The sequence below is a fragment of the Rutilus rutilus genome (genome assembly GCF_951802725.1).
Source record: "Rutilus rutilus genome assembly, chromosome: 17".
NCBI classification, from domain to species: domain Eukaryota; kingdom Metazoa; phylum Chordata; class Actinopteri; order Cypriniformes; family Leuciscidae; genus Rutilus; species Rutilus rutilus.
In genome coordinates, this window is record NC_140230.1 from 25,134,417 (window position 1) to 25,155,751 (window position 21,335).

The following is a 21,335-nucleotide window of genomic DNA, read 5'->3' on the forward strand; positions in this document are numbered from 1 at the left end:
ACCTTGGTATCCATTTAAAATCACTGCTTTGTTCCCAATATTTATGTGCATGATTTATGTGGTGCGTGAAATTCAAATGACTTGCATGAGTCAAGAGTCAAGCAGCTTTTCATCACTGTGCAAAGTGATGGTCTGGTGGAAAAATAAAATGCACTCAAATCTTAAACTTTATCAGTTAGAGATGTTACCAGATACATAAATGAATACAGAAGTAGGCTGCTGATCTGATAGCTTTGTGTATCTGTATGTGTGTGGGTGCACGTTTGTTTAGTTTATCATATTATACTCCTATTCCTTGGTAACAGTACCAATTGCGGTACCATCCGCAGAACCCAAGTATATACTTATTACTGACATTCAGCAAGACAGTAGGAAACGTTTCCAAACCACTGACTCAAAAAGCTCTGACCCACAGGGTCAATGTTCTTATAGTCCCCACCACAAACCTCCGGTCTCCAGTTTTCCTCTAATGGCAGATATTTTCTGTCAGCCGGTGCCATTTAAGAAATAATTTTTAAACGTGAGCATACTTGTGCGCTATTTTACTCATTTGTTTAGTCTCTAAAGCTAATGCAGCAAATTTGGCATTCAATAATTACTGTATTTAAACTATTTCTTACGCAATACATTTTTGGTCTTAAAAGCAGATTCAACATTTTTGTTTTGGAATCTGTGGGAATACTATTGTTGACTTAACCGGAACATTAGGATTGGATCTAAATATCTGTGGAATGTGATGATGGAGAATGAGGTGAACTGTATATACACTCAACATACTCTCAGGGGTTTTGAAATAGTGCTTCAAAAGCTTATCATTTGTCTCCTCCTAGTGGTCATGACTGTATTAATATAATCATCTGTTCCCTATTTCAGTGCTTAAAGCCCTGCTCCTCCTGGAGGCCCCCTTAATATTATTTTTGGATGTCTACCTTATCTGACACACATTTCAGGTCTTGGAGCCTCTGCTTAAGAGATGATGAAATAAATCAGATGTGCTAAATAATCAAGACATCCAAAATGTGTAGTGCTAGGTCCAGGAATGAGGTCCAATAATTTGTAGGACGGTCTGTAAGCCAAATGTATGCAAGGGTTTTGGGAGTTAGTGTCAGATTCTGCTTGATTATTGCATTTATATTCAGGGCAAAATTGTATTACCAATACAATTAAATAGTGAAAAAAAAAATCAAGGCGCATATGCAAGATGTATGTGATGTTAGAAAAATCTGCTGCACATACTATGCTGCTGACAAAATGTATGTCACTTGTTCTTATATCCTAAAGTGCACATTAAAAAATAAGTTGGGCTATACTTCAGGCTTTAAAAAACTGCACAGTTAATTTAATGTAATTTTTTTTTATCGTATTAGAAATAAAATAGAAATAGTATGCCTATGCGCAAATAAATATCCAATATCGACTGATACCAACAATTTATAACAACGCAATATTTTTGGCTATGACTGTGCTTCTGTAAGCAAAGCTGAATATGTTGTATTAAAGACATTAAATTATACCAAAAATAATTTAGATAGATTGAAATCTGTTTTCAATCTGAAACCTTTTTTTCTCAGTTAGAAAAATGCTTTTGTTTTCCTGTATACAAAGAGTTACTGAACAGTATTTGAGGTGATATTGATTCTCTTTTTCTCTTTGTGTCTGGTCTAGGGGTCTCTCTGCAATGGGCCCGGTACCCTTAATGCTCCTGCTTTCCTTCTCAGCGCTGGCTGTGCTGGTGTCTGCAGCAGTGGACGATCCCACAGGTGACGATGACTACACCTGGCCACAGAGGAAAGTACCCCTGGTACAAGAAAAGCAAACGGTGCATCTGGGCAGTTCCGAGTTTTTGGCCAAGCCCCAGAGTGAGCTCAATGGGATATGTGGCATTGAGTGCCAGCGGGGTCTTCCAGAGCCCAGTCTGGATGATCTGGAGCAGCTACTGTCCTACGAGACCATGTACGACAACGGAACACGCACGCTCACCACCGTCACCGTGCAGGAGCTAAACGTGAGCGACGACTGGACGGGAGGCTCTCGGTTTCGCGCTCGCCGTAGACGAGAGGTCTACGGCATGGATACGAGGTTTACCATCGCTGACAAGCAGTACTCCATGAAGTATCCTTTCTCCACATCTGTGAAGATCTCCACGGGTTGTTCTGGAGTGCTGGTGTCCCCCAAACACGTCCTGACGGCCGCTCATTGCATCCACAACGGTACGGACTACCTAGACGGGGTCCAGAAACTCAGCGTCGGCGTGCTGAAAGAGCGTTCCCGCCGGAAGAAAGGCCGGAAAGGGAAAGGAAGGAAAGGCCAGAGGAAACATGAAGAAGAGGAGGAAGAAATCGACGAAAATGGAGAGATTGGAGAGAAGCATGAACGTAAGGGTAAGGGCAAAGGCAAGGGAAGGAGGAACCGTAGTCGCCGCAGCACCGTCTCTGAACAGCCCTCGTTCCGGTGGACGCGGGTGAAACAGATGCAGGTGCCGAAGGGTTGGTTTAAAGGCATCTCAGAGAACATTATGGCCGATTATGACTACGCCATCCTGGAGCTTAAGAGGGCGCAGAAGACCAAGTACATGGATTTAGGCGTCATCCCCTCCGTCAAGAAGCTGCCCGCTGGACGTATCCATTTCTCGGGATTCGACGATGACCGACCGGGCAACCTGGTGTACCGCTTCTGCTCTGTATCCGAGGAGTCCAACGACCTGTTGTACCAGTATTGCGATGCCAAGCCCGGCTCCAGCGGCTCGGGTGTCTACATTCGCCTTAAAGAACCTGGCAAGAAGAAGTGGAAGCGGAAAATCATTGGCGTGTTCTCGGGTCACCAGTGGGTGGATGTTAACGGGGTGCAGCAGGATTACAATGTGGCCGTACGAATCACTCCCCTGAAGTACGCACAGATCTGCCGCTGGGTCCATGGGGACTCTAACCAATGTCGGGGCACCTGAGAGACTCCATCAGTGGCCCGCCTGACTGCCTCGGTCCCGGCTCTCACCAACCCTTGTGCCTCCCATTTGTGCACTACGCAAACTGCTGCATTCATCAACACTTGAGACTATAACACACCTACCATTGAACTTTTCCAAGCTATTTTGATGACTTAATTTATTTTATTAGACAAATTTTGTTATGAATCAGTTAGAACGAATGTATTTCTAGATTCAGTTGTCCTAACGAGAACTAATTCTGTCCTAAACTGTTGTTTTGAATTAGAAAATGTACTTCAATCAGTGTTGTTTGCTATGGGAGGCATTTGTTTTGTCTGGTAATCAGGGGCGTCAGTTTGTGTTGAAAAGTGGTGGGGACAAAAAATCTGATGAAAAAACATTACAGCAGGACGGGGAAAATATTGAATAAGGGCGCATCAAAAATGGGCATAGCGTAGGCCAGACAAATACTGTCATATGCCACAAAAAAAAAAAAAAAAAAAAAAAAAAAACATCCAAACTATTTTAAAACTATAAGATGGCACGCAGGCCCTCTCTCTCTCGCACACACACACACACACACACACACAAAGCCAATTTTTTTTTTTTATTGATCTGTAAATTACTTAATCGGCTATAATTAACTAAATCAATCACAGTGCAAATATATGCTATATAAAAACTCCCCTACCTGTACTGTTGATCAACATCTTCTCTTAAAGTTGAAAATTTTTAAAACGTCAAGAAGAACTAACGATGTTAGCTGGCTAATACATGGATGAATGAAACCTCCTCCCCAACACTTCGAGGTCTGAACGTAGCACATCATGTCCATCCATTCCTGCTCAGGCCAGAGCGCAAATCCATGAAGCTGGAAAGGAGCGGTAGTCCCATGGAATTTCTAACACGTTCTAACAACGTAGAGTCAGGGACGCGGGAAGTGGGGGTGCCGTTTTCACAGAATTGTAAATGCAACGCATATGTTAGTTCATTAAAAAAATTTTTTTTTTTTTTTTTAGCATTTAGTAATTTATTTGTAATAAACACTTTAACTGGGCTATTTAAAAATTGTTATATATGTTAAATTATGATTTTAAAACAAGCGCAGAGTGTATTGTGTGTGTGTGAAAGAATTTGTCCGCAGCTGCAAAAAAAAAAAAAAAAAGTCAAAAACCTCACTGTTAGTGTTTTGTAAGGAACAGGCAAATATGTAAAATATAGCAGGATACATTTTAATTGTTTACTAATAAAACAGTTATTTTTTTTATGTCAGTGTCGGCTATAGCCATGAAGTTGACGAATCGCGATCTTCGCAGCGCCAGAGAGAAATGCACATTTCATACGAATTACATAAGCAGCGCAGTCTGTTTTCTTTCGTTTTGAATTGTTCTGCTTTAAAGTAGACATTTCAAGCTATCTATGTCTCAGGTCTGTGAGGCAATAGGCTACCTTATAGGCCTACGCTGAGTTTCGGTTGATTATGAGACGAGCTCCAGGTTCGCCAGCGCCTCCGTGTCCTGATTATCTATTTTCTAATAGCCTATATTTAGCTACTTCTTATTAAATCCAGACAATTTGTTGATGAAACATCGATTAAAATTAAGATACAATTAATACAAAACGAAATTAAATGTAAAGACAGGCTTTGTGCTTTCAGTTTGAGGTCTCTGTGAAAGTTTAAAACATTCGTTTAGTGCCGCTTTAGACGCGCTCACGTCCATAATGGAGAACTGTCTGTAAAACATTTTTTTTTTTTTTTGTGAAATAAATTTCTAAAAAAAATGCGACTTAGTCCAGTGCGACTTAAGCTATAGGCCTATATGTTTTTTTTGTGTGAAATAAATTTCTAAAAAAAATGCGACTTAGTCCAGTGCGACTTAAGCTATAGGCCTATATGTTTTTTCTTCCTCGTGACGCATTTTTTGACTGATATGCGACTCTGGAGCGACTTATAAAATAGGCTACGGTAAGTTATTTATTATTTTTGTGCAAATGTCCCATCCTTTAAGGATTAATTTATGTCCCGTTGACCGGTCCATTGCGTTACGAATTAGGGATGCACCGATGTGAAAATTGTGGCCGATACCGATAACCGATATTAATATTGCTGTTATGGCCGATACCGATATTTACCGATGTCGATATCTCTGTATAGAAAACAAATTTTAATGATTATCAAATAAAGAGCTATTTTCCAAAACACATTTTTTTTACTTTAGAAATGACTGATATTGGGCACCTTTACCTGTGTGCAAAATATGTCACACATACACACATTGCATTGCATATAATGTGTGCTGGTCAACTTGTCTAAAATTAAGAAACCCTTAGAAAACAGTAAAAAAAACCCCAAAAAAACAGGAACATTTGTACAATTAAGATAGGCTACTTCATTTATTATTCCAATATCCAAATATTATTCTAAAAAATACCACAGGGAAAAGGGCTTCTTGTGACTGTCTTTGCGTTTGAACATTGCACATTTTAAACAGGACACGCAGCTGAATAAATGTTAGCCAATACAAACATATTTATAGAAAACAGTTGACAATGAATAGACAGGAGTCCAATAATAGCATAACGAATCACTTATTCTAAAAATAATAACAAGTAGGCTATAAGACGAATCCGACATATGGGCTGTGTTAACAGTAAAACGTCCGTCATTTAACGAATTTTAAAAACACGGATGGATAATACAAAATGCTTTCTGACATTTTGACAGAAAAAAACAAACACAAAATTTAAACTTAGCCCGTTTTCATTTTACAATTATCTTCTCTCTCTATGTGCGCGCGTCCGTGTTTGTGAGAGAGAGCTCGCGCAGCATCGGTAGCCTACTTTTTTAATCCATAAGTAACGAACGCGATAGTTTTCATACAAACTAAATATGTAACATAATTAGGTAGGCTACTTTAGTTATTATTAACACAATAACACATGAAAAATAGTGCTTTCTGCTTAGCCCGTTTTCATTTTACAATTATCTTCTCTCTCTATGTGCGCGCGTCCGTGTTTGTGAGAGAGAGCTCGCGCAGCACCGGTAGCCTACTTTTTTAATCCATAAGTAACGAACGCGATAGTTTTCATACAAACTAAATATGTAACATAATTAGGTAGGCTACTTTAGTTATTATTAACACAATAACACATGAAGGCTACGTTTCTCAACACTGAGAATGAATAAATAAACGCCTGTTTCTCCACTCGCGCTTATCAGAATCCACAAATCACACGCGCTGTCACTTTTGAGAAAAATCAAATTCGAATGGGTATCATATATCAAGCAATATATTCAAATATCTACGAGTCAAAAAACGATCAGTCAAAAATGTGTCATGAGGAGGAAAAAAACATAAGTCGCACTGGACTGCATTAACAATGTTACGGACGTGAGCGCTCTCGGCACTTAAAAACTGCTTTAAAACTTTCACAGAGACCTCAAGCAGAAAGCACAAAGCCTGTCTTTAAATTTAATTTCGTTTTGTATTAATTGTATCTTAATTTTGATCAATGTTTCATCAACGAATTGCATTGGATTTAATAAATAAAAAGTATATATACTAGAAAATATTTAATCAGGACAGAGGCGACGGCGCGTGAACCTGGAGCGCGTCTCATAAATGAACCAAAACCTAATTGTATCTTAATTTTGATCAATGTTTCATCAACGAATTGAATTGGATTTAATAAATAAAAAGTAAATATACTAGAAAATATTTAATCAGGACAGAGGCGACGGCGCGTGAACCTGGAGCGCGTCTCATAAATGAACCGAAACCTACCTGACTCACAGACCTGAGACATATATAGAAAGCTTGAAACTTCTATTTTTAAACAGAACAATTCAAAATGAAAGAAAACAGACTGTTCTCTGCTTATGTCATCTGTATGAAATGTGTATTTCTCTCACATCAACCTCTTCAGCTTCACACATTAAATATCGGCCTGTTCACATCGGCCATATTTTGACATCGGAACGATACCGATGTGTAAAAAAATGACCATATCGGCCGATATTATATCGGCGGCCGATATATCGTGCACCACTATTACGAATAAAAGCAGAATCAATAAAGTCAAAAATTTTCTAGGCTGATATGGCTAGGAACTATACTCTCATTCCTGCGTAATAATCAAGAAACTTTGCTGCCATACCATGAGTGCAGCAGGCGTAATGATATGACGCAGCGCCTGAAAATAGTCCCCAGCTCGGTAGCCTATTATCAGGCGGCAGGCGCTGCGTCATATCATTACGCCTGCTGCACTCATGGTACGGCAGCAAAGTTTCTTGATTATTACGCAGGAATGAGAGTATAGTTCCTAGCCATATCAGCCTAGAAAATCGCAACTTTTAATTTTCCGTCGGTTTTAGTACATGATGTAACTACAGAAGAGTCAAGTTTTAAATAGGAAAAATATCGAAACTCTTTGTTCATTTTTTTGAGAGAGATGCTAATGGTCCTGTCCGGTTCAATTCATTATGCTAAGCTATGCTAAAAGTGGTACCCCCAGACCCGGAGATCGGCTGAATGGATTCCAAAACGGTAAAACTCAACTGTTTAACTCTGGGGGAGTTAAACAGTTGTAACCTATATTAAAGGTTACAACTTTATTAACCTATATTAAATTGTTTACAGGTAGCCTACCTACAGTAAAAAATTTAAATGTAAAATATGTGATGATAATATTGATCGAGCAATTGATGAAAGTAAAAATATATGCGCAGAATTGAGAAAATAGTATTTATGGAGATAAATCGTAGCCTATCACAGGGCAAACGTGAATGTTTGCGGTGCATTTTATGCAAACAACTCTAATCATAGTTGTAACTCTATATTTACAGTAGGCATAATTGTCATTGCGTATGTGTATGCAGCATAAGTCAAATACAATCTTCTGTTCGTGAATCATTAATCTGACTATGCATCTGTGCATTTAATTGCCATTGGCTCGTGTGATAGCAATATGGATTTTAGTAATATTTTAAGTGATAATTGATAAATAAACCTTTAACATTTCTTGGTTCGCTTCATTTTTCAGAACATTTTAACCAAATGCTTTCAAAAAGTGGTGGGGACAAAATCAGCCATTTCAAAAAGTGGTGGGGACATGTCCCCAGCGTCCCCAGTGTAAATGACACCTATGCTGGTAATCTGTCTGGATACCTTGAAGTAGAAAGCTAGATCTGACTAGTTGACACAAGAAAAAAAAAAAAAAAACTTTTTTTTTTTTCGAGAGAAGAAGCTTTGATGTTTGTTATTTTCCTTTTTTCTTTTCGAAGAACACACCTGAGTATCAATATGCTGGTGTTCTTTGAAATTCTTGATTCTTGTCATCATTGTTATTGTTATTATTAAATGTGACCCTGGATCACAAAGTCAGTCACAAGTCACACGGGTTTAGTTGTGGCAATAGCCAACAATACATTGTATGGGTCAAAATGATAGATTTTTCTTGTATGCCGAAAATCATTAGGATATTAAGTAAAGATCATGTTATATGAAGATATTTTGTACATTTCCTACCGGAAATATATAAAACATTTATTTTTGTGAGTGAATGCAACACAATTGCGAACATAAATGGACAACTTTAAAGGCGATTTTCTCAATGTTTCGATTTTTTTTGCCCTATCCTAACAAACCATACATCAATGGAAAGCTTATTTATTCAGCTTTCAGATGATGTATAAATCTCAATTTCAAAAAATGTACCCGTGTGACTGGTTTTGTGGTCCAGGGTCACAAATGTTATGATTGTGTGCCTTTGACAGCATAAACTGTAAACTGTCTTCATGGGCTATCATTTTGTTTCTGCCTTTTGTATAACAATGTAACAATGCAAGCAATTAGTTGAAGATTTAAGCTTAATTTTCAGAGTCCCTTGTTGACTTTTGGTGCTAATTTAATTTTAAAATATAAAACATTTAAGGACCTGTCGAAGTAACAGCCTACTGTAGAACTGTAAGTATGTATTTAATGTAAGGCTTGTATTATGAGTTACATATTATCATGTTTTTCTTTACAAAAAAACACAGGGTTATTTAAATTTAGATATGATTGATAATAAATAGCATTGTAATTATGATAAAGAGAAAAGCAACGCCGCTTCATAGGAAATATAAATCAAAAATCTTAATATAAAATTGATTTATCAAAATTGGATTGCATCAATTTTCATTTTGTACATCTTTTTCCTAAATCTTTGCTATTAAGGACCAAATAAACGGAGATTTATATGTATTGGTCTAAGAGGACAAAATAGTGTGTGTGTGTTCATTTTTTCCATCAAGCTTACATAACCTAACATTTTGTTTTTCCAAGTTTGCTTATAGTTTTAGATTCAACTTTTTTGAAACATATATTTATAAGAAGAAAATGGTATATAACATTTCAATTTCATATTATATATATATATTATTATTTTAAATGGTGTATTATATTAAAAATATATTAAATGTGTTTTTTTTTAATACCAGGAACATATATTCTTTTATATAGAGCTCTCCTCGTAAAAACAGACACATGGGGACACATGTCGGCAATTCTTCCCATCAGTTTATTGCATCTCAAAGGGCTTACATGCACTATGTAGGGGTGTCAAATATGAATCAATAAATCAAAATAAAATTTCTTTCAAAGGAACAGAGAATTGCAAAAGAGAGATCCAAAGATCTGCATTTGTCATTTCCATGAAAGATCTAACAGGGAAAGTGATACAGGGCTGTCAGTCAAACCTTTCTGTAACACTGTTTAACAGTGACCTCCTGAAAACTTTGACAAAGATCTAAGAGTCTATCACTGCTAATGAACCTACACCCTATTATCTATGTTATCAGTTATTCTCTTATAAGAGATCTCCTCCAGTCCATTTTAATGTGCAAACTACAGTATCACCACTCACCAACAGAGGGAGCATGAATCAACCGTTTAACGTATAACAAACAAAGGTCAGGGTTCATAATGTAGTATGAGAGGGCAAGACTGAGAACCGAACATGTGGACGGGTTCTTATACAATTATACAAAATAACACTACATGTACCAGCTTCAGTTTGGATTTCATACAAGCACAAATAACTATGAGACTCAAACACAGCATTCCACTGACTACAACTGTGAAATCTTGGGGGCTTTTTTTTCTTTTTTTTTTTGGGAAACATCACCAGTTTGAACAAGTTGCTGTACATATTTGTTATTTTAAGATACTGCAAAAGGCCTCTCTCAGAGATCATCTGAGATTTATAGCACTGCGATTAAATGGAATTATCCAAATTTGCTGAGGTTATCCATAAAGATTAACCTCATGGTTCTTGCGATATCCATAAAGAGTGTGTAAACAGTGAACTGACAACGCATTGACTATTAAATTAAAACAATTCAAACCAAAGAATCAAAAAATATATATATGAAAAATAATATGAGTTAAAATACAAAAATTACATGTAATCACCAAGAGGTTATAGAGGAGCCCAGATATGCTATTAATTTATACATAACTCATGTATATTTATATTTCATATATTTATATTTTGTAAACAAACATGTCAGTCGATGATGGGAGATGACGATAGCATTTCTTTTAATCCGATTACCAGGTACACATCAATAAGTTGTCCACAGATAAAAATTTGAGCAGAGGAGAGACCTTTTCATCAATGAAGATAATATACACAGTACCGTCTGCAAATGATACATTGCACACTGCTCCAAAACTAACAGACAACAGAAAGCACTTGAACAACCTGTTTAGGACCTCTGACCCCAAAAGGGAAGTCCCAGAGGAACCAGAATTAAAGTTGAGGGGATCAACACACACACATCATTCATTTCAGACTTAAACACTGGAAAAAGTTGACATACATAAGAATCTTTTTTTAATCTTTAATTTTCATTTGTGTGCTTTTTTTTTTTTTTTGATAATTTTTTCTGTTTCGTTCAAAACAAAGATAACGTCGAGATAAGCACATCTTCATTTTTCTCTTTTCTCTACGATTCACTTCACAGATTGTGCTACAACATGACACAGGAACGCTGGGTGGGGCCGAGTGGGCGGGGTTTGGGCTGGGAGGGGGCGGGGTCAGTGGATATCTAGCTGCAGGCTCCTCAGGCATCTGGAGGTGTAAACAGACAGCAGACCTCTCTCACTGGAGCTCAGTCTTTGAGAAAACACATACTGCAAAAAGAGCATGGAGAAAATGTCATGTTACTAAGTGAGGCACCAAAGCCTCATTTAAGAAGTCACTTGTAAGATAATGATACCTGGAAAATTATAAGAAGTCCTTGATGTTGAGATCTGCAAGTGGGTCCTTGGTGGGAGGTTTTTTGGGGCTCTGAGCAGCTAGTCCTGGAGACAACTGAGGAAATAAAGGGTGCTTGAGGAAGAGTAATGGCTGATGACAATTTCATTCATTCAGTCAGTCATTTCAAATGTAAATGTAATTGTTTTTTCACAATTTTTGCTGTTTTTACTGTATTTTTGATCAAATGAATGCAGCCTTGGTGAGCACAAAAGACTTGTTTCAAAAACATCTTTTGATGACAATATCTTTCAGTCTATGTCTTAGTCTATCATTCATTTTAGTTAGTAAAAATAACATGCAAAGTGCAAAATTAAACCGAATGTTCCAACAATTATATATTAATTTAAATATTAATAAAACTAACATATGAGACCTGTTCTTTGAAAACCTGATCTCCTAAAGTAATTGTCATCATTGCTAAAAAGCATTTTTCATCATTGTCGTTGATGCGCTAAAAAAAATCTTTGCTTACGAATATTTCCGACATTTCGTTGATGAGAAGAGTCACCATTAAATCAAAACTGACAATTCTTTTTTTTTCCTTTTTTTTAATGGAACATTGCAGTATGTGCCCTTTTAATCTTTTATCTCTTCTCTGATGACGTGTTTACTGGTGCATGTCACTCACATGAGCTCAAACCACAATGACCCAATCAATTCCCGATGGACAAACTCAAGTGCCCCCTACATTTCTTTCTTGTTCGATAAGTTGTTTCACTCGCATATATAGGGAAGAAATGTCTACTGCAACTTCCATTTCATGTGGACTGTAACAATGTTTGCATGTGCTTTTTTGTGCATGTTCTTTACTGGTGCTCCGGGTGTTCCTGTTGCTGCTGGCCCTGTAAATGGTGGTCTCATCATGGGCTGACCCATCATCACAGACTGGGGCATCATGGGAGGTCCAGCTGCTGGGGGCTGAGTAAAAAATTGACAAGTAAAATAACCATCCGTAAGTGCATACAGTAAGTGCAAAATACAGAGATTTTTAATAACATTTTAAAAAGTGGTTTCTCACCATGCCAAAGCCGGGCTGTGCTCCCATGGGTGGTGCCATTGCTCCAGGCGGGGCGGCAGCTCCTGTGGCTCCAGGGGCAGGGCCAGACTAAACACAATCGGAACAGATATATGATAAGATATACAAGAAACATTTTAATGTGTTTAAGAAAGAAGCAGCCGCTACCATCTGAGCGCCAGGTGTGCCCCAGCTACTCGGGGCGACGTGAGGGGTCCAGTTCGCTCCTCCTGTCAGTTTCTTCTCACTCCACTGGTTGTCCCTGTGCAAAACAAATAGCTGTCAGCCAACATAATGTGCAAATCATTCATAAACACGGCTCTAGGGCCACACAAAGTGAACATGATTAAATTGTGCTCCAATGGAGAGGGAATCAATCAAGTTGCCATAACAGTCCAAATTAATTGTCAATACGGGTCAGGTTGAGTAAATCATGCTCGTGAATAGACATTACGGATAAGTGACAAGATTATTCTGTGTTTCTGAAACAACATGGACATAGAGACTCGCTGCAACAGACACTGAACTTACTTCTTTTGGCTTCCCACTCCCAAGTCTACAAGAGAGGAAGAAACAAGATAAGTTTGAGTCGGCATCATGGGGACAATGACCCCTACATAATCAGTCCATAATTGTTCCATACATACTTCCGACCAGATTGGCGAGTGAAGTGTCCAAGTCTCCTCCGATAGGTTTAATTGGTTGGGCAGCTGCTATGGGTGCCATTGTCGGTACCATCGCGGGCGCCATGGCCGGAACCATTGCCGGCCCAGCGGTGGGCACAATCCCAGGTGTCAACGGCATGCTCGTCGCAGCCATGGGGGTCCCGCCTGTGCTCTGAGGGGTTATGGCTGGCATCAGAAGGTCTCCTAATCCGTCAAACACTGGCGTTGACAGAGAAGAGTGGGTTAATATAGCCAGCATGGATTGAGACTATTTTAGCCTAGAATTGATTTGGATATGCAACTTGTCAGCAATCTCATATAATACCAAGGCAGATGTACTGTAACAGAACAGGAGTAAAACAAAAGACAGCAACATTAAAATAAAATATACACTACCGTTCAAAAGGTCAGTAAGATTTTTTTTAATGTTTCATTAGTCTCTTATGCTCACCAAGAATGGATTTATTCGATAAAGACTACAGTAAAAGCAGTTATAATGTGAAATATTGTGAAATAAAATGACTGTATTCTATTTTAGTATATTTTAAAATGTATTTTATTCCTGTGATGGCAAAACTGAATTTTCACCATTCAGTGTCACATGATCCTTCAGAAATCAATTATAACAATGATTTGGTGCTCAAAAAACATTTTTTATCATTATCAGTGTTGAATCAGTTGTGCTGCTTAGCATTTTTACGGGAACCATACATTTTTTGGAGGGATTCTTTGATGAATAGAAAGTTCAAAAGAACAGCATTTATTTGATACAGAAATCTTTTGTATCATTATAAATGTCTTTACTGTCACTTTTGGTTAATTTAATGTGTAATAAAAGTCTGAATTTCTTAAAAATAAAAATCTGTCTGACCCCAAACCTTGAACGAAAGTGCATATATATTTAAAAAACAAAAATAAAATTGAGATTCACACATTTATCATAACATTCATGTGGTATTCAAAAATTGCATCCAGGGATGTTAACTACATGCATTGGGAAACCAAAAACTGGCAACACACATCAGAACATCTTTATAAACAGGATTTTCATTGCATTACAACATGGTTGGACGCATCATGTCAGGCACCAAAGAAAATATCCTAACTAACTGTACCAGACGGTTCGCTACTAATTGTACCAGATGGGGATCATACACCTCCCAGTCAATGACCCAAAACTTTAACCTTAAAGGGGTCATATAATGCCATTTTTGTACAAGCTAATATGATTCTTTAGGGTCTAAATGAAAAGTTTGTAATATACTTTAATTAAAAATTCTCATTAGTATTGTAAGAAAACACTAATTTAACCTGGTCAAAAACAGCTCTGTTTTCAGCACGCCGTTTAAGTGCATGTGTCTTTAAATGATAATGAGCTTTGCTCACCCCGCCCCTCTATTCTGTGGCCATTTTGCCACAACACCACACATGGAGTGTTGCCTTGACAACAGTTGAGGGTAACGTTATATTTTGAAGAATGGCAGCGGGAGTTTCTGAGGACTGGAAAACAGGACGTTTCTGAATGGTAATGTCACTTTGATATATCTTTGTGTGTACTGGCAGGGTAGAGTAGTGAGATACGAACGCTATGTGTTTACTGATGTATACCGTTAGTTCATTGACAGATTGATGTTACATCTAATGGTCATGAAAAACTTTTTTCCGGTAAATGTAGGCTTGTCCGTGATGCGTAACGTTATCTATGCAGTGTTGTTAGGTACAACTGTCAGGGCTGAAGCATTAACATTTTACTGATCTGTTTAAATAATAACCAGTCTGTGAGACTATGACAGTCATTAGGCACATAAACAACACATACTCAGACAGGAGCTAATACCTTTTTCAATGTTCTCGTTTATAAAGCAGTCTGGTGAAATGATTCGCGCAAACATGAAAGCATTGCTGTTGATCGTGGGGAATATTCCCTTCGAAAACAAAACTCAGCCACTGCGTCTTCAGCGGTTCGGATTTAGGAACATCAAAATGACATGTGTTCCTTATTGCACCCAAGCACAGAACACCACAATCGCTTAGACGCCATTCTGCTCATAGACAGTGCTCCAGCGTATCAACAATGACGCTCGGACTATGAATGACGATCATGACTATGATCATTGACTATGATGATGAAACGCTGCTGTCAATCAACAATCGTGGGAGGGGCGTCGATTTTGTGACGTCACAAAATCGAACGGCTTGATTTGAGATGGGGGAAAACATATAAGAAGATAATTTTTTTTTTTTTTATCATTTTATGATGGTTTTGTACAGGCACTGCCAACACACATTTCAGTACAATCAACTTGTAAAAGTGCATGCACCATTATATGACCCCTTTAAAGGTAAGGTTTTGGGTCTTCAAAAAATTTAAAGGAGCACCATGTATTTTTTTTTATAGTTTAAAATGACTTCCAGCAATTTTTGCATCTAAAGAAATGAAGAAATATCACTTTTTACAAATACTTAAAAATGTACAACCTAGAAAAGCATGAAGAACTCACAACACATTTATAAAGTAGCTAATAATATATGCTGAAATGATTATTTTAGTGCACCTTTTATGAAAAAGTATTCTGGCACAGTACCAACAACTCTAAGGCAGGCAATTCATTCTGATGCAGTAATGCTCAAGATCTGTAAAATAGGCGAGCAGGGAAAAACTGCAGAGTTCAAAAGGGTAAAGGGTGTGCATGTGCAGTGGATGAACAAACAGCGTGAGAACATTCAAACCTCCCAGCGATACATGCCACAAAGCCCTGCGTTCTCTCACCAACTCACCAATCGCACAGCAGGAGCAAGCAATGAGCCAGATCAGTGTGCAAGGAGAGAGTTATCAGAAACGAAGTGCAGAGAGAGAGAGAGAGACATGACAGAATAATGGGACAGATGATAAAGTTGAGAAAAGCAGTATTATAGTAAGAGAGCAAGAATAGACAGAACACAAGAAGAAATGAAAAAGGAGAAAAAGCACAGGGAGAATGCATTTTATAAGCACTGCCACATCCTCTCTGTATTATTTAAGAAGGTCAGCAGATACAGAAGTGCTCATGCAAGACGAAAGTGTGCTGAGAAGCAAGCAAGCTTGAAAAACGCCACGCTGTGTTCAAGAGAAAATAAAAACAGTTTTGGCAAAAAGGTCATTATCAATGTTTAATGTGAGAGTATAGTAATCTGTTCAAAACACCTGTGGAACATGTATAATATGATTTTTCACCTGACGTATCAAAGCCACCAGATGCTGCTGCGGTGGCGAGTGCGCTGTCTGCCGCTGCTGGTGTGGAGGACACCGGCGAACTGGCGAAGGCATCAAAACCCGACTCCAGCAGGTCAGCTGGGGCTGAGGCTGGCACTGCTGCTGGAGTTGGTGTAACCGTCAGGGTGACCGGTGAAATCAACCCTACAGACATCAACGGGTGAGATGCCAAATCCACAATGCACTTTTAGATTTTTTTAAAATAGGTTTTGGAATTTATTTTATTTTATATAAATATAAATATAAATATAAATATAAATATATATATATATATATATATATATATATATATATATACACATACACATACACTGTGTATATACATTTGCATAAAGCAAACAAATGATATATATAAAAACTAATACAAATTCCAAAAGCACATAACAAAATTACTAAAGCATAACGTAAAATTAAACAGAAAATCTACAAATAAAGGCTAATTCAAAATATTTATAAAAAACTATATATATACATGTATATGTAAAGCTAAATATAAAGCAAAAAAAAAAATATATATATATATATATATATATATTTTTTTTTAATCTAACATTTTAAATAAAGCTTTTTATTTATACATTTAACTTTATTTCAATTAGCAAAACAATATTTTTAATAGTTTAGTTAACAATAACAACACTGCTGAGATGAGAATTTATTTTATTTTGTTATTATCCTAATTTAATTTAAAAAAAATTACAAATTATATTATCAGCATAACAATTTACACAAAGTTTTACTGAAAAAGTAACATTAATTAATCTGCAAGCATTAGTTTATAGAAAAATATTAAATCTTAGCATTATACTGTATATATATATATATTACAATATATTATTATTATAATTATTACTATTATTGGATACAATTATACATTTAACAAAAAAGCCATGATAATAACTATTATTATTATTATTGTAATTAAATTATTAATTACTACCATTTATTTATTTGTTTTCTTGTTTTTTTTACTTAATTATTTATTATGCATTAACTGCACAACATAAATAGAACAGCACTTCGGGCAGTGCTTGTTCTAGCTTCTCTGTTTCATCATCAATCAAAAATGAGAGTTTTCCCAATCAAGATTTGTGACCATACCTCCAAGCAGGTCACAGGATGGTGCTCCGGGAGCAGCGGACTGGGACTCTCCAGTAGTGTCTCCAAATGTGTCTGTTCCAGAGACATTCGTCCCACAGCGCAGCATGAAGGAGGAGAAGCATTAGTCAGCCTTAAAGCTGCATACACACTGAGAGAGGGGCAGATGGAGAGAGTGAGCCGAGATCATACAACAGGCCCACACAGAATCACACCGTAACAAACACTGACACATGGATCTGCATTCCCTGTATCCTTCCACACTTACAATGTATACGGCACAGCATGCAAATACACTATACTCAAACAAACGTCTCTCTTCTCATCTCTCATCATCTGCTCACTTAACAGACACGGACAAAAGTACCCTCTATAACTGAAAAACCGGGTCATGAAACAGCTGGTGTATACTTACCAGTTCATAAATTTAAATGTCTATGCTATAAAATTAAACTTGAACAAGCTCAGCACCAACGTTGTGTAGTCAGATGTAAAAACCAGATCATAATTCTCTGGGTTACACTGCAGTGGAAGTCTTTGAATATGAATATCTCAATATTTAAGCACTTCCTCTGGTCTTCTAGGTGTTTTTTATGAGAGAGTTTAGGGGACACACCAAGGAGATCCAGCACAGGACCAGGCTCGGCTTTAGGAGGAGAGACAGGAGCAGCTTGAGCAGCTGGAGCACCACGTGTAGGAGCCACTGGAACAACAGCTGGAGCAACAAATGAGTCTATATGAGAAAGAGAGAGACACCTTTGAAAATAATACTAGCAGTTTAAAGTGTTACTGTGAGGTATAGGGAAAGTATAAGTGCATTGAAGAACATTCACCAAATACAGCATTAAATTAAAGGGATAATTCACTCAAAAATGAAGATTCTGTCATCATTTACTCACCCTCTTGTCATGTTAAACCTGCATGACTTCCATTCTTTTGTGGAACATGCTAGGTTTAGCAAGATAAGCCTCATACACTCACCAGACAAGAGATCACCAGTCACACTGGCCTCAGGCAAAGGTGAGGGCCCGCGTGACACAGCGGGAAGATCTTCCAGACCAAGCCAAAGCAGAAAGAGGAAGTGGAGGATGAAATGTAAGAGAAGAGAAATCAATAAGGAGCAGAAGCACACAAATAACACAGAGTCGTGCTTTTGAGGGTGCAAACATGCACAAGTCCACGTTCCACTATGAGGACAAACCAAGACGGAGTGGGCAAAAAAACAGATGAGAAAGAAGAAAGGTGAGACTAGAAGAGACAAGACGAGACGAGACGTTCAATAGAAGTATGGGAATCAACTCCTGTACCTGCACCAAATAGGTCTACGCTAGGAGTGGTTGCTTTGGGCTCTGTGGAGGAGCTTTGCTCAGGCATTGAATCAAACATATCTATAAACAAGGACACACATTTGCATTACGCTTCTAGTCAGTGCATAACATGACAGCTTCAAGTAAGGGGGGGAAGAGAGAGAGAGAGAGAGAGAGAAAGAGAGAGAGAGAAATCGCCATTTAGACGAGAAAACATTTTGCTTTGCTTGCTTTTTTCCATAATCACTGAACAAGTAGCACAAAAGAAAATTTAATCAAGTCTGCAAATGTCAATGCAAACTGCAGCATTCAGATTATGGTCAAAAAGCCAGAAAATGATTGCAGGACAAATGTGGTCACTGCAAATCCTGGTTTTGTCAGATTGCAGTGCGATTTTAGAGGCCAAATGTGAATCAGTGACATTGACCACCCCTCTTGCTTTACAATTATTTATTTATATACAGTATATATATATCAATAGTATAATATTTTAGAAATATTTAATATTTACACTACTGTTCAAAGGTTTGGGTTCGGTAAGATTTTTAATCTTTTTTTAAAAAGAAGTCTCTTATGCTCACCAAGGCTGCATTTATATGATCAAAAATAGTAAAAACAGTGATATTATGAAGTATTATTACAATTTAAAATAAGTGCTTTATATTTGATTATATTTTAAAATGTAATTTATTGCTGTGATGGCAAAGCTGAATTTTCAGCATCATTACTCCAGTCTACAGTGTCACATGATCCTTCAGAAATCATTCAAATATGATGATTTGGTGTTCAAGAGACATTTCTTATTATTATCAATGTTAAAAAAAGTTGTGCTGCTTAATATTTTTGTAGAAACCGTGATAGATCTTTTTGTATTCTTTGATATAAAGTTCAACAGAACAGCATTTATTTGAAATAGAAATCTTTTGTCACATTATAAATGTCTTTATTGTGACTTTTGATCAATGAAATGTATCTTTGCTGAATAGTAGTAGTTACAGAAGTGTATGTTTATATTTATATTTCAAACTATTGTTTGTTCCTAAGAACTGAAAAGGTGGTTAAGGTCATGATTCACAAACCAGAATGACCAAAAAATAAAATAGAAATGAGAGAAATCAAACAAAGAGAATCTTAATAATGTTGGGGAACTAGCGTAGCAAGTTAATATTGTCATAATGCAGAGTAAAGCAAGACAGAGGCAGAACTACAGCAGAAATATTACCACTAAACAGGTCTAGTGTTGGCGGAGCCGCGGGCTCAGTTGTAGCAGATGTGGTGGTGGTGGTGGTGGTGGCAGTAGCGGGTGGAGGAGAGGGGACAGCAGGGGCCGCTGTTGGTGAGATGCTCGGCTCTGCGCTGGTAGGGGACGCTTCAGCAGCGATACTCTCTACTGGCTTCATGGCAAAGAGATCCAACTCTGGGGCAATGCTTGAGCTCCCCTCGGATGTGGCCCAGGGGTCTTTATTAGGGAGGGGTGGGGGGTGAAAATGGAGTGGGGAAGGTTTGTTACATAACAAACACTGCAAATGAAAAAGAAACACACTGAGAGCTCATAACTTCAGCAGCACCGAAGTCACGGAGAGGAGAGAGAGGAGATGGATTTTACCTTAAAAAGCACACTCTAAGACACCATTAACCTTAGTACTGCAACCACCAGACTAATTAAAACGTAGTTAAACACATTTATGTTTTCTTGTCTTTTATTTTGTAGTTTAAATCGCCCCCTATACCCTTAAATAGGGCACTATTTGAGTGGACAGCCATTTGTAGTGGTGTCCGAAATCATAGTGGACATTATCAAGTGCACTCATTCAATCCCATAATGCACCACAATAGCGAGTGTACAAGCGATGTTCACTCAATGGCTATGTGATTCTGCCATGTGTCATTGGTTGTTTTGGTCATGCGTTTCTCAGTTTTGTTTGTCATTGGTTTATTGGTTGATTACTTTCAGGTGTGTCTTGTTTAATCATTAGTCTTTGAGTATATATAGACCTCATGTTTCTATTGTCTCTTTGTTTGTTCATGTAACCACTGTTGCTGAGTTTTGTCAGGTCAGGTCTATGTTCAAGTCTGTTTATGTTCTAGCCAAGTCTCTAGTGCATGTCATGGTTTTGTTTGGTTTGTTTTGTATTCTGTTTCAATAAACTGCATATGGGTTCGCATTCAACTTGCCTTCAGTGGACTTATGTTACAAAAACACAATAACCAATGTTATGTTTTAATGGTCGATGGTCCTCCAACAGAGAACAGACATTCTACTGACTATAAGTAACTTTGCATGTACATGTCAACTTATTAACCCTAACCTAACAGTCTACTAATACTTTAATGAAACTTAGTTGACATGTAGTTGCAAAGTAGTAGAATGTCTTAAGTGGACTATTGAAATAAAGTGTAACCCTAAGTCACAATAAAAGCAAATATAAAGTAAGGTAAATATAGAGTAACTCTGTTCATGTTCTATGACACCGCAGCTGCATTATGTAAATACAACCACTAAGCTTTTGCTCTTCAAATTTCATGAAATTAAAAGTTTAGGTTGTTAAAATGAATCACTGATACTGAAAATATAAGCTGGAAGGGAAATTATTAGTAAAGTTAACATAGCACTCAAAAATGATAAGCCTTTTTTTTTTTTTTTTGATTGAAGCATTTCAATTAATAGTAAAATGTCATCAAATTGAATTGAATAATCCTTATGTAAAAAATATGTAAAGATTATTCAATTAAAATATGTAAAGATTATTCAATTCAATTTGATGGAATT

General features: G+C 37.3%; 3 protein-coding genes across 6 annotated transcripts in view; 2 read left to right on the forward strand and 1 right to left on the reverse strand.

The window, feature by feature from the left end:
- The window catches only part of cnr2 (cannabinoid receptor 2), a 302,290-nt gene that overhangs the window by 206,112 nt on the left and 74,843 nt on the right, over positions 1 to 21,335 (forward strand). The gene's annotated exons all lie outside the window — the stretch shown is intronic.
- Positions 1,679 to 2,944, forward strand: prss35 (serine protease 35; the record flags this gene model as incomplete). Its single annotated transcript, XM_084385777.1, has 1 exon — positions 1,679 to 2,944. One exon carries the CDS (start codon positions 1,679 to 1,681, stop codon positions 2,942 to 2,944), a length of 1,266 nt encoding a protein of 421 aa, XP_084241903.1.
- Positions 10,843 to 21,335, reverse strand: part of snap91a (synaptosome associated protein 91a) — a 44,387-nt gene continuing 33,894 nt past the window's right edge. The window contains exons 16-28 of one of the 4 annotated variants that reach the window (XM_084385763.1): positions 19,788 to 20,024; positions 18,566 to 18,646; positions 18,240 to 18,308; positions 17,875 to 17,991; positions 17,262 to 17,333; positions 16,122 to 16,304; positions 12,890 to 13,126; positions 12,774 to 12,798; positions 12,411 to 12,504; positions 12,246 to 12,332; positions 12,038 to 12,145; positions 11,187 to 11,281; positions 10,843 to 11,100 (exon numbers count right to left, since the gene is read on the reverse strand). In XM_084385763.1, the coding sequence (XP_084241889.1) occupies positions 11,195 to 11,281; positions 12,038 to 12,145; positions 12,246 to 12,332; positions 12,411 to 12,504; positions 12,774 to 12,798; positions 12,890 to 13,126; positions 16,122 to 16,304; positions 17,262 to 17,333; positions 17,875 to 17,991; positions 18,240 to 18,308; positions 18,566 to 18,646; positions 19,788 to 20,024 (1,397 nt within the window). In that variant the 3' untranslated portion in view covers positions 10,843 to 11,100; positions 11,187 to 11,194. Of the gene's footprint in view, positions 11,101 to 11,186; positions 11,282 to 12,037; positions 12,146 to 12,245; positions 12,333 to 12,410; positions 12,505 to 12,773; positions 12,799 to 12,889; positions 13,127 to 16,121; positions 16,305 to 17,261; positions 17,334 to 17,874; positions 17,992 to 18,239; positions 18,309 to 18,565; positions 18,647 to 19,787; positions 20,025 to 21,335 lie in introns of those variants that run through there. The other 3 variants (XM_084385764.1, XM_084385765.1, XR_014625041.1) reach the window with 3 other exon arrangements.